Source organism: Python bivittatus, unplaced genomic scaffold, assembly GCF_059951505.1.
Source record: "Python bivittatus isolate LINGU-HERP-01145 unplaced genomic scaffold, Pbiv_v1 ctg000970_np1212, whole genome shotgun sequence".
Taxonomy (NCBI): domain Eukaryota; kingdom Metazoa; phylum Chordata; class Lepidosauria; order Squamata; family Pythonidae; genus Python; species Python bivittatus.
In genome coordinates, this window is record NW_028277121.1 from 3,314,376 (window position 1) to 3,326,492 (window position 12,117).

General features: G+C 41.4%; 1 protein-coding gene across 6 annotated transcripts in view; it reads left to right on the forward strand.

Annotated features, from left to right (window-relative positions):
- ATP10D (ATPase phospholipid transporting 10D (putative)) overlaps positions 1-12,117 on the forward strand; it is a 60,571-nt gene that overhangs the window by 4,473 nt on the left and 43,981 nt on the right. For 5 of the 6 annotated variants that reach the window (XM_088131196.1, XM_088131197.1, XM_088131198.1 and 2 more), the window contains exons 2-4: positions 7,971-8,068; positions 10,073-10,389; positions 11,514-11,708. In XM_088131196.1, the coding sequence (XP_087987322.1) occupies positions 10,118-10,389; positions 11,514-11,708 (467 nt within the window). In that variant the 5' untranslated portion in view covers positions 7,971-8,068; positions 10,073-10,117. Of the gene's footprint in view, positions 1-4,987; positions 7,151-7,970; positions 8,069-10,072; positions 10,390-11,513; positions 11,709-12,117 lie in introns of those variants that run through there. The other variant, XM_007440039.4, reaches the window with a different exon arrangement.

The window sequence follows — 12,117 nt, forward strand, 5'->3', positions numbered from 1 at the left end:
CACTTTAGAGCACAGCTGGAGAGGAGAAGCTGAGAAGGATGTTATATTCTGTGTTGGCCTCTCTCCTATCTGGTGTCCATCACAAATGTCCTATCTGTGTTGGATGGGGGTTTATTGTCAGGGCACTCCCTGCAAAGTGTATGCAGAGATAACTGTGAAAAACAGTTGCCTCCATGTTTGCCGCCATGTACACAACTTATAGGGGATCTGCTGGAAAAGTGTTTCAGGATTTCACTCCTGGACTGAGCTTTGTTAACAAAGTCAACTCCATAAAGGCTTCTGCCAAACTGTCCCGTAAGGAAGACACCACGCTGGGCTTGTGTCTCTGTTAGGGTACTGCCCATAAATGGAGACTCTGCAGATTGGGATCAATGCAGAAAAACTGTTCTAACACACAAGAATGGGTGGTACGACAAGAAAATGGCTGATGAGCTGAGTATGATCTTGTGACAGCAGCATCACAATCTAGGTCCTGCCCGCTCTTTGATCGTGGTGATGTGGTCTTGCTTGTTTCAGTTCCCAGTCCCCGTGGACTCCACTGGTTGGCTTATCGTATAAATAAAAACAGAATATAAAGCAGCCAACGGAGATTGGGGCAGAATACACATATCTGTAATAAACAAATAAACCATAAAATTAAAGTAGATGAAATTGGATGTTGTACCTGATTAAACAATTTCATATATTTCAAGGGAATATGGTGATTCTATTTTCCCACCCCACCTCACCTCACCCCCAGTAGCATTCTACTGACACTGTTGTTGTTAGTATTGAATAATCTTTGTGGACTAGGCCTCAGTTAATTATATTAGAAAATTAAATTTTGTTTTTTCAAGGACAATAAAATGAATATCTTGGGACAGGAACTGCTCATAAACTCCGTCTACTTCTTGGTAAAAGCTCCAGTAAAGAATATACATCAAGTAATTTTGTAATTTTTTATCAGATGATAAATCAGGAGTAGAACCCAGAACTCCACTTTTTTTTTTTTTGGTTTTTAATGCCATTTTTTAAATTGCACCATTAGACACTGGTAGTGCAATTATAATATTCTGTAGTGATCAGACACAATGAATCTGTTTTGTGTCAGAAATTTTTGCTTTGCACCGGAGTATGTTTTTGCAGCAGTTAAAGTACTGTAAAGTCATATTTTACTCCCATGGAAATGTTCCCAAGGAATAATAAATTCAGATTATTTTTTATGATCTGATAGAGTTTATTAAGGGAGTAATTAGGTATGTAAATGATTCAATATAGAACGTTCCAGTGTTGCAATTTTAATATTACAGCGCATTCAAGATTTTAAAAGACGATTTCCAGTATAAACAAAGCAATTGATCCTAAATGTCCTCTTTTTATTAAAAACTCTGCTCTCCATACAGTCAAAAAGGCTATTAGTTCAAGCAGTCACTTAGCAGAATTAAGGTGGTGGATCATTGCTCTTTCTTTATCTTGCTAACAAAATATTTGTGCTATTACAAGTTTCTAAGACTGCATCAGGGCAGAGACAGAAGTGCCAATCAGCTAATTTCCCCCTTATTGCAAGTGAATGAAACAGTCTCTCTATTTACTGACATTAACTGAAAAATGTTAATTTGGCCTGTTTTCAGGAGAAGCGTCTCCTGCGAACGGGCTTGGGGACTCACCCTTTGCCCTGTGTCCTGTTACAGCAAGGGTCCTTGCCGGGCAGAGGGGCAGCCCCATAATTTTTTCCAGTGGTGGGCCTTTTCCATTAATGAAGGGAGCTGCTCCATAGTCATTTATTGGCAACTAAATTATCTTCTGCTTAAATCAGTTGAAGTGGGTTAGGTTGATTTGGAGCAAAGGAGGGTTTCCTCCCATTCAGGTAAATGGAGCTGTTTTCTCCAGTCAAGGGGTGCCCTCAAGGTATGGTCAGGAAAATCAGGGGGGCAGCCTCAGTGGGGCAAATGAAGCTCCAACTGTTGGCCCCTATGTGGCCCTGCCCCTTGGTTTGCCACCCCTGTATAAGCCCCTTTGGCGTCTCTATCCAGAGGCTCTGCCGTCTGTTTTCTGCCGAGTTCCTTTTGTAACTGTCTCTGCCGGCATCCTTCTCTGAAAGAGAAGCACCAAGAAGAAGAAGGAAGTGGGACCCCTCCCAAATCGTTACTGCACAACTGCGGGAATCGATTGGTGAGTCGCCACCCCGCAAATGCGCACCCCAAACTTTTGAAAGTTGCCCATTACACCTGCAAGCCCAAAAGGCTGTCTTTCTCTGCTCTGTGAAATATGAAACATTTCCATGAAATCCCTACTCTGAACCTACTGTTACTTTTTGTCTCCTAGAAAAGGATTTATGTCTTCCATAAAGGCCTCCTGGGAATAGAATATATCCATTTTAATGCTGCTTGCCGATTTTCTCCTGCAATAGATACTTGCTTTTTCCCTCCCTCAGCGGATTCCACTTCTTAGTTAGCTAACTCAGCTAGCTGACTAGTTTCTTGGTTACCAATATAAGATGACTTGTCTTCTACGTTTCTGGCTTTTTGTAAGATTTTTCACCTATTGGAAGAAACTGAGAATTCTCAGCTAGGAGGAAATAGTCTGAAGGACAAAGATTAGGCATCTCTGAGGTTTATTCTACAGAATTTATCCTTTTCCAGAAATGGGGGGGGGGGGGAGTATTTGCAACTGGGAGGACACGTTGCAACCTGTAGAACAGAGGAGAGCCGTCTCGTGGCTACACAATTCTCCGTCTAACTCTTCTAGAATGTTAAAAACAATGGGCTCTAGTTGCTGGCTCTGAAGATTCTCCAAGCTTGAAACCCCGGCTAGTTTTGTGCCACGTGCAAGCTTTTTCAGCCACAATGGCTAAGGGGCTGCTAAGCGTTGTATGAAAATAATGATATTGGCAGTAGATCCAAAACAAGTAAGAGCCTGTATTTTTAACATTTTGCCTGCTTTCTTGAGCTACTGTTAGTGAAGTCTTTTCTGTGTGATGAGATGCGGGCAAAGCCATACCCTGGGCAAGGTGTAGGATTCTTTGACGGTTCTAGTCCAAGATAGTGGTCTTTGAGTAGAAACACGTTAGCCTGTTATCAACTGGTTAGAAAAAGATTGCCCACCTTCGTAACGTGCTTGCGGGGCTCAATATGTTTAACAGACTGGCTGCATCTCCTTCAATTGCTTTTCATTCTCTACTTACAGATGTTTTGTGAAACGCCTGCAGCTGCTGCTGCAAGAGAAAAAAAAGGACTAACCCTATGTATTTATTCACTGTAAGGCTTGCCATTGGCACGGTAATTTTCCTGGGGGTAATTTTCAGTTCCCTTTGCACCCAGCACCCTCCCAGTTAGACCCTCGATTCAGATCAGAGCAAGCACACACCCCACTCAGTTCAGCTAGCGGTCCAAGATATTGACCTCTCTCTTTCTTATAGAGTTCACATTCAAATAATATATGTGCTAATGTCCTCTATCTTTGGGGTCCCACAAATACAAGTACGTTTGTCATAAGGAACTTGATTAAACCTTCCATATTTAACCACTGTGTCCAGCAGCTCAGATCTCACTTGAACAACTACCCCCCTAAGATGCTTGGACATTTCTGTGTTTAAATATGTGGCCACTTGGAAGGTGTGTTTATAGTGGACTGTTCATTTTAATGTGCCATTGATCTCAGAATGGGGGGGGGGTAGAAGTTAGGGTTGGGATATAATTGTTTATTCATTTAAAGAATGTAGAGATCATCTCATTCTGGGCAGTTTAAACTTTAAAAAGCAAGAACAGATGATATGCAGCCTGAAAGAAAAAAAACATACTTAATAAACAAAGAAAAATCTTACAGGGATACACCAACCATCCTACCTCAAAGCCAGGTAGAATAGCCAAGTTTTCATTACCTTTGGGACATCATCAGGGTGGGAGCCAGATGGGTCTCCGAGGGGAGGCACTTCCAGAACGCAGACACCGTGACACAGAAGGCCTCTTCCGGCTCTTAGAGTTAGCCAGCTCTTTGATGTTGGCTAATAAAGAGGTACATTCTTCTAGTCTGAAGTTGAATTCTGGTTGGTCTGTGCATATTTAATTAGGAAATAATTTTTTAAAGCACGTTAAGAGGATTTATATGAGGATATAACATTAGGCAACTTTGGGGGCACATCTGACTTTTTAAAGACTTTCCAAAGACAAACACTCGTGAGATGCAGGTAGTCATGATGGTAAGTTGGAAGTTCATCACAATGGTGATGAAAAGTTGGAAGTGCTTTCCCTCCATAGTTCCCAAAGAGAGGAGGACAGAGGGACTAACAGGGGGTACAGTGATAGGGACAGAGAGTGAGGCAAGCAGAGGAATAGACCCATATACACAAAGTGGGAGAGACAATGTGACAAGGGCGATGAGAGAAGGCAGCAGATCAACCAACTTGACAAGTGAATCTAATGGACTTCAGCTAGGAAGAAAAGACTTCTCCAACCCAAAATGAATTTGCCGGTGATTTAGGCCAAAGGCTAATGTTTGCAAGAGGGGGATAAGGGCCAGAATGTGTGCTGCAATGCAAACCCTGCCCCTTACACCCCCGTGTGCAACATCACAACGCAAGTAGGAAAGGGCAGAGCTGGTGTCATGTCATCACAAGACACATTTCCTTGTTATTGTGGCTCGGAATGGATACCAACAGGGAGAGAAAGGTTTTGCACCCAGTGAAAGCCTATGGAAAAAATGAATCTGTAGACGTTCATTCAGAAAAACATACCACCTACAAAAAAATCAGTTGATTGGGGGAGGGAGGACACCTGAAGCAATCCTTGACATGGAATATCCATCTCCGTCTTTCCAGCCAATTTTTGGCATGGGAGCCTTTCCCTTAAATCAGTGTTGTCCAAACCTGGCCACTTTAAGATGAGTGGACTTCAACTCCCAGAATTCCCCAGCCAGCATGGCTGGCTGGGGAATTCTGGGAGTTGAAGTCCACTCATCTTAAAGTGGCCAAGTTTGGACAACACTGCCTTAAATGTAAAATGAATGGAGATTTTGGGTTCATGTGGAAATTGCCTGGAAGATTCCAGTCTTGGAAGTGCACACACACACCAATAATGTTCGCTTAAACCGCTCTGGTTATGAAGGACAACCCTAACTATTATCTTGAATGCTAGCTTTGTGTCTTGCTAAGAGAAGGCGGGGCTTAAATATGGCTGCAACCGTGTATACGTGCGCCAGCATTTTTTCATTGTTTCCTGTTGCCGGAGCAATTTTTCATTGGAAATCTATGCTTTCGATTTGCGAAAGGGGGTGCGGGAATCCTTTGGTAAATAACTCAATTTTGCCTGAATTATTACATCTTGGCTAGGAAATGAAACTTTGGTAGATTAATTAAGCAAAGGGAATTGTAGTTGTACCTTTCACCAAGAATGACATGCTTCTTTGTAACTGACGGATTACAATTGAGATAGACATCTGTGACTGATATGTTTTTCTAGAGTGCCTTCAAAGGTAGCTATGAAGTAAAATCCATCATCATCAGAGTTTCATGGTGTGGTCCAAATGTTCTTACCTAGATATTATTATCATACATAGACTTATGCTTTGTACATTTCATAAATATGCCTTCCAGTACACGTTTCAATCTGAATCGTAAACGGTGAATATGTCCGCATCACTAAGTAACTACTTTTCTGCACCATCTCTTGCCCTGAGTTCAGGGGCGATGTGTGTGTCTAAAAAAAAGTCAGCTGCGACCAAGTGATCCAAACCCCACCTCTTTTTTGGTTTGAAAAGGGAGAGCTTTCGCTGCAGTCACAGTCCCCATCTTGGTGTTTTTGACCTTCCCTCTGGACACGCCTGTGGTCAGTATGCCCAAAATTACAAAGAAGGAGAGATTCACACGCTTAGGCATGCACTACCTAAGAAAATGTATCTTGGTCACTACTCCCAGAGAAAAGGAAAAAAATAAAATGGAAAAGCCAACTTTGGGGAAGATAAGCATGTGTTACTTAGACAGAAACGTTGTCATACGGTCTCAGTGTTGGGGGGAAAGCAATATAGGTGAATGTTGAATTCTGAGTAGATGAATTCTGATAATCGATTTTGAACTCTACTGTAAAAATTGTCATTCTATAATGCTTCAGCCTGGGTTACATGAAATACCTGCAGTGCACATCTTAAGAAAATACAATCATTGCTAAAGAGCATTTCATTCCAAACAAACTATTTCAGCAAATCATTTTTTCAAGGTTCTCTAAAATTCTCAGTGCCTCTTTTGAAAAATACAGGTGGAAAAACAGAGTCGAGATTATAGTCCTTCATATACTGTATCTTGTGTTTAAATTGTATGTAAAACTCCTTTGAGAAAAGTACACCATTCTTCTTTGCTTCAGACAACAATGATGTTAATCTTTCTGTATTGCCTTCAAGGATGGGTAGGAATAGCCTCTTGTTGGGATAGGCTCTGAGCTCTAAGATTGTGCATTAATTATTTTAGAGGCTGCGCCCTGCATTTTTGCTATGAGCTGGAGCTGAGCCGCCCTGCCTTGCAAGCAAGATCCTGCATTAGTTGAGCAGCAACCTTGTTCCTCCTTAATTGCTTTTGCAAAACTTCATACAGTGCTGGCTTCTGCTTCCATTCTCAGTGCTTCCGAAGGCAGTATAATTAGGCACCAAGATGTCTGTTCCACCTCTTAGCAAATAGGGGCGGTGTACGAAAGCCCAGGTACAACAGCGAAGTGGTTGAACTGAATCTTGCCCCATGGTGGTTATGCTGAGTTGGAAACAATGAGTGTGAAGTTTGGCCCTCCCTCAAAGCAAAGCAAACTGGTTACCCCAAGAAGCTAATGCCAACGTCCTGTGGGAAGAAAAAGTAATCTGCATGATTGTGGCTTATTTGTATCTCCTACACTGACTTTCTGTCCCATTGCTCATGTTGAAATAATATGAATAATACACACTTTCCAGTGATCTGGGACAGTGGAACCAGTACTCAGTTCCATGGCATGAATGGCGCCGTCTTGTCTTTTGCCACCAGCAGCAGAAGGTCTCTGCTCTTCCCCTTCCTTTCCAGCTCTTGGGCTTTTCCTGGTGTCCATTTTTCCATACTGTTTTTTTCTTTGAAAGCTAGGGCTTATTCTGAACAGCTGAACCAAGGGTGAGGATTCATTTTCACAGTCCCTAACCAGAAGCTGTACCTGAGCTTGCACAGGTAAACAAGGCACCATGCTCATTGTGGGTTTGGTCCTACGAAAGCGTCAAGATCGCTTACAGTTGGCGTCTCTTGAGTGTGGGGAGAATAAGATCTCAGTTAACAAGAGCTTGCTTTTTTTTTGTCTCTAGCAGGATCCCTAGGCACAGTGGTATCAAGTTTCTCAACAGCAGCTCTTGCTTAACGCTGATTCATGGATTTGCATGACCAGCTATGAGCTTGCGTGGTTTTTCGTTTCAAAGCACTCACCAGCTCAGCTTCACAGCTTCTATCATACGAAAATAGCTAGGCTATGATATGCCTTTATCATGCTATCATGCTTTTTATCACGCTATGATATCACAGCAGATATCATGCTATCTGCAGGTACCTACAAAGATGGGGTGTCCTATGCTGTGCCTATGACTTTCGTGAAATGTGCAGGCATCACAGCAGTTACGGAATGGAACATATCATATTATCTGCTTATGTGGGATAAAGTAGAGAGGATATGTTTTTGTGCTGCAATAGAGGAGATATACTATGGTTTTAAATCAGAAGAAATCTGGGTAAATCAGTGGAATGGCACTGATCAGTGTTTCTCAATCTCAGCAGCTTTAAGATGTGTGGCCTTCAGCTCCCAGAATTCCCCAGCAACCATGCTGACTGGGGAATTCTGGGAGTTGAAGTCCACACAGCTTAAAGTTGCTGAGCTTGAGAAACACTGGCATAGATCAACCAGGACCTTTCATCTGCATATAATGTCCCTTTCTAGGTGTTATCACTGCTTTCCTTTCCTTCACGGCTCACCACAGTAACATCTTCTCCTTCTCCTACCAAGGTTGAATTAGTGGGCACAGTCCAGTCCATGCGTGGATCCAGAGAGCAGACTGACTCTCCACTGAAGGCAAAGGAAAGACCACCACCACCATCTCAGAGGTAGGTAAACAAGAGTCGTGACTGTAGACACTCTGGTGCAGAATTCTGGAATTGGAACAGACCACCAGTCCAATCTGCTGTCCTCTTCCACGCTTCACAGAGAATGTTCCACAAGCATCTCTTCCACCCTGTGGGAAGGCAATGGTTTTCTGTTCACAAACAGGGCCCCTTGCAGGTCCTGTAGAGAAGCACAATGCTAAATTGTCCATGCTGTTGAGATAAAGTGCTTGGCTATAATAGAGCACAGCAGCTCCATGGGGAGGGTTAGTTGATAGCATTCACAAACCAGCTTCTCCCAGGTTGTTCCAACTTCAATTACAAAATAGAAAACTAAATCCTTCCCCTTCTGGTGGAAGACAAGGAGGAAAAGAATAATGCCTGGGGTGCCAGCCCTTCTGCCATTCCTCCTCACTGTTGAAAGAAGCAGCTGTGCTGTGTAATTAGCATTTTAGCTTGGCAGATTGACCCAGTAGTCTTCCACTGGTGAGTGGTATCCTCAAGTCCAAAACAGAATCAGAATCTGCTGAAAATTCTCTTGGGTGAGGACTTGGATATTTTTTCAACATGAGCAGTGCTGGTAAAAAATCCACCTTACAGCTGTACTTATAAATGAAGATACCCAGTTCTTTTGTTAGATAAGACATTATTAAACACACACACACACACACAAGTTGTTGTGGAAGAAAAGAAGCTGATTTGATGGTGAAGCAGAGGGGGCCAAAGGAGGACAAAAGGTGAACGTGAAGTTACACCAAAGCAGTGGTGTATATATGTTGTGTATGTGTGTACACGTGTCATGACATCACACACTTGTACAGTGGGGGTAGAGCTTATGATGCAATGCTCATTCATCGTTTTGACAGAAGCACTGAATCTTGTGGCTTGCGTCATCAGTCTCTTATGATGGAAGTTGATAGGAGATTCTAGACATTCAGTTTAGATCAGATGCTCCGTCAGTTTCGTATTCCATACTATACTCGGCCGAGGTGAACAACAATGGTTGTTTCTTCCATTTAGAAAATGCATGTAAAATTCAGTTATGGCTAAGGGCTAATAGAAAATTTTCTTACAAGATCATTTTTAGCTTGCTGTTACACTGAACAAAGGCAACAGAAGCTATTATGGGAAAGCTTGAAACTGTTCTGAAATGAATTCCCCCCCAAAAGCTCTTTGTTGTTATAGTATAATAATAGTAATCTGAACCAACTGTTTCTAGTTGTTTTGAACAGTTAATTTCTGAATTTAGCAATTGATGTTACCAATGGAGGCAAGTATGTGTAGCTCAGGGTCTTTTGGTTTGTAGCACAAGAAGAAAAAACGGATCATCTACAACATACAGTGTAAGGACTGTAACAAACACTATGTAGGACAGACAGGCAGAAGGCTGGCAGAGCGCATCCATGAGCACCAACTAGCAGTCAGAAGACACGATGAAAACTCCTTAATCCGACAACACATGGACAGACTGAACCATAGTTTTAACTGGGAAACTCTCAGCATTTTAGACCAAGAGAATTCTTGGAAGCTTGGTATTCAGACAAGGCAGCAATTAACAGACACACAGAGATAAACAGCATCTACATACTATTCAGAAGAGACAAAAGACCGGAAGATCGCCTCACCAGCAATCATAAGCAGAGATTACCACCAGGTACACAAGCAAGCAGTAAACAATACCCTACTACCAAAGGGAAAAAATAAAATAAAACAAAACAAAGCCCCCGCCCCCACCAGCACTGGCAAGGCAAGCCACTGTATATAAACAGAGAGCAAACCCCATCCCATTCTAGCACTGAAGATGTTACCTAGCCAGGTAATGAAACGTTTGCAAAGCTCAGAGAACCCCAAGGACTCCACAGTTGATGTTAGTTTGTTTCCCTACATTTAATCATTGGATGTTTTCAGTAAAAAAAAAAAGGGGGGGGCAACTTGAAATGGATCCTTTCTTGTCATGGGTTTGCAACAACTGCTCATCTAAATTTATCCTGTAACTTTTTCTTGCAGAGGACTCCCCCACCCCACCCCGATTTGCTGGATCCTTCTGAGAACATGGCAGAGCGGTGGTGGGGAGCACGACATTGTTGGCGGTGGCTGAAATCTGCCATGTGCAGGCAGAACAGCATCAGGCCTGGAGCTCCAAGTTGTGACACACTGCTGCCCCCTGAAAAGCCTAAGAAACACAGGGTAGTAATACCTTGGCCAACGCATTTTAAAGAAGAATATAAAAAAGTATCCAACCTTTATAGGAACAACAATATACGGACTACAAAATACCGTTTTTGGTCCTTCATACCTAGGAATCTCTTTGAACAGTTTCACAGGTTATTCATTTATTTACTTATTTATTAGAGTTATATACTGTTAGTGTATCAAGGACCAACTTCACCATAATACTGTAATTGTACAGTTGTATGAAATTGTATAGTATTAAGGTTGTGTAACACTTTGTATTCAAAGGGAAGCACATGATTTGGAGCCCACATCAGTGTGCACTCAGCACCTGTGAGCAATATCTTAAACGTGAGCAATATCTTAAATGTGTTTTTTCCCAGGATTGTATGGTAGCTACATAGAGCAGCTACTGAGTTCAGGAAAAGATGCAGCTGCTTTAAAGAGTCGCTGACAGGTACTTCACAGTTTCCCTTTCAAAACTAAAGTACTGCATAGTTCAATTGATTATATAACCATCTTCTGGTTATATTCCAGAAGAAAACATGTTAATCCCAGTCAGGGGTCACCAATCTCCAGGAAGAGTCTGCAGATTCCATCAGATTTTAAAAATTGCTGAAGTCTCATGAACAAGAAATCTCAAGAGATTTGGAGCAAGACAGTGCAATCTTGCATAATTTGGGAAATGGGATTGCTAAAGGTTTGTGAGCTTTGGTGTCTCACAAGATTTCTGATATTTGAAATATTTGTGCTATCCCAGAAATTCACTCGAAAGCGCCCACAAATGTTGTTGACCTGTGACTTAGGCGCTTATGTACAAAACTGTATATTTGAACTATAGTTTTAAACAGAATAAAGTCAAAAAGAGAAAACAATCTGGATACTTGAGAATACCCAGATTGTCTAGACAGACTGTAGTTTGTGAAATATATAATGTTTTGATTCGTCTGGATAGATTTTCTGATCATGGTAATGTCACAAAATATTTTCAATGTTTAGCTCTGTAGGTTATGTGCAATGCTCTAATATATACACACATTGTTTGTTAAATTAACCTTTTTATATAAACACAGTCTTATGTGACTTCCATGGATCTTACTGTTAATTGAGTGTAGAAATGTAATCCTACCGTTTAGCCCACTCTTTTAAACAAAAATGTAAAATTAGTTGCCATTTGCCTAAGTGAGAAATATGTAGCTTTAAAGGTTGTTTACATACTAATACCCATGTTTTGTGTGTGTGTGTGTGTGTGTGTGTGTGTTTTGTTTTATTTCAGAGCTGCCAATTTGTATTTCTTATTTATAGTTCTGCTTAACTGGGTTCCAGTGGTGGAAGCCTTTAGAAAAGAAATCACAATGATTCCACTCTGTGTGGTTCTCACCATTATTGCAGTGAAAGATGGCTTGGAGGATTACACAAAGTACAAATTAGATAAAAAGATAAACAACTTAGTCACCAGTGCATATTCCAGGTAAGGAACAGCCTTTCCAGGGTGTGTGCCAAATGCAACATAGTAACATTTCCATTTAACAGATCCCCATTTAACAGACTTTGGATACAATGCAGAACTCCCTTTCAAATAAGGGACAAATCTAAAATAATCCAGATGAGACAGTTAAATATATATTATTTTTACCTTAACTTTACAACATGTGCAGCGATTTATGCCATTTGTTTAATGACACCCTTATGCAAATAACAACATTCTTATGCAGTTGACATACATTGATGCAAATGATGTCCTCTGGGATTTAATGGACATCCAGGAATAACATATAGCCTCCCCCACTTTAGTCCGCTAAATTGAGGTTTTATTGTAGTTAAGTTTGCTTCTCTGTTGGATAACCAGATAATTCCTGGAACCAACCAACATGTCTCTA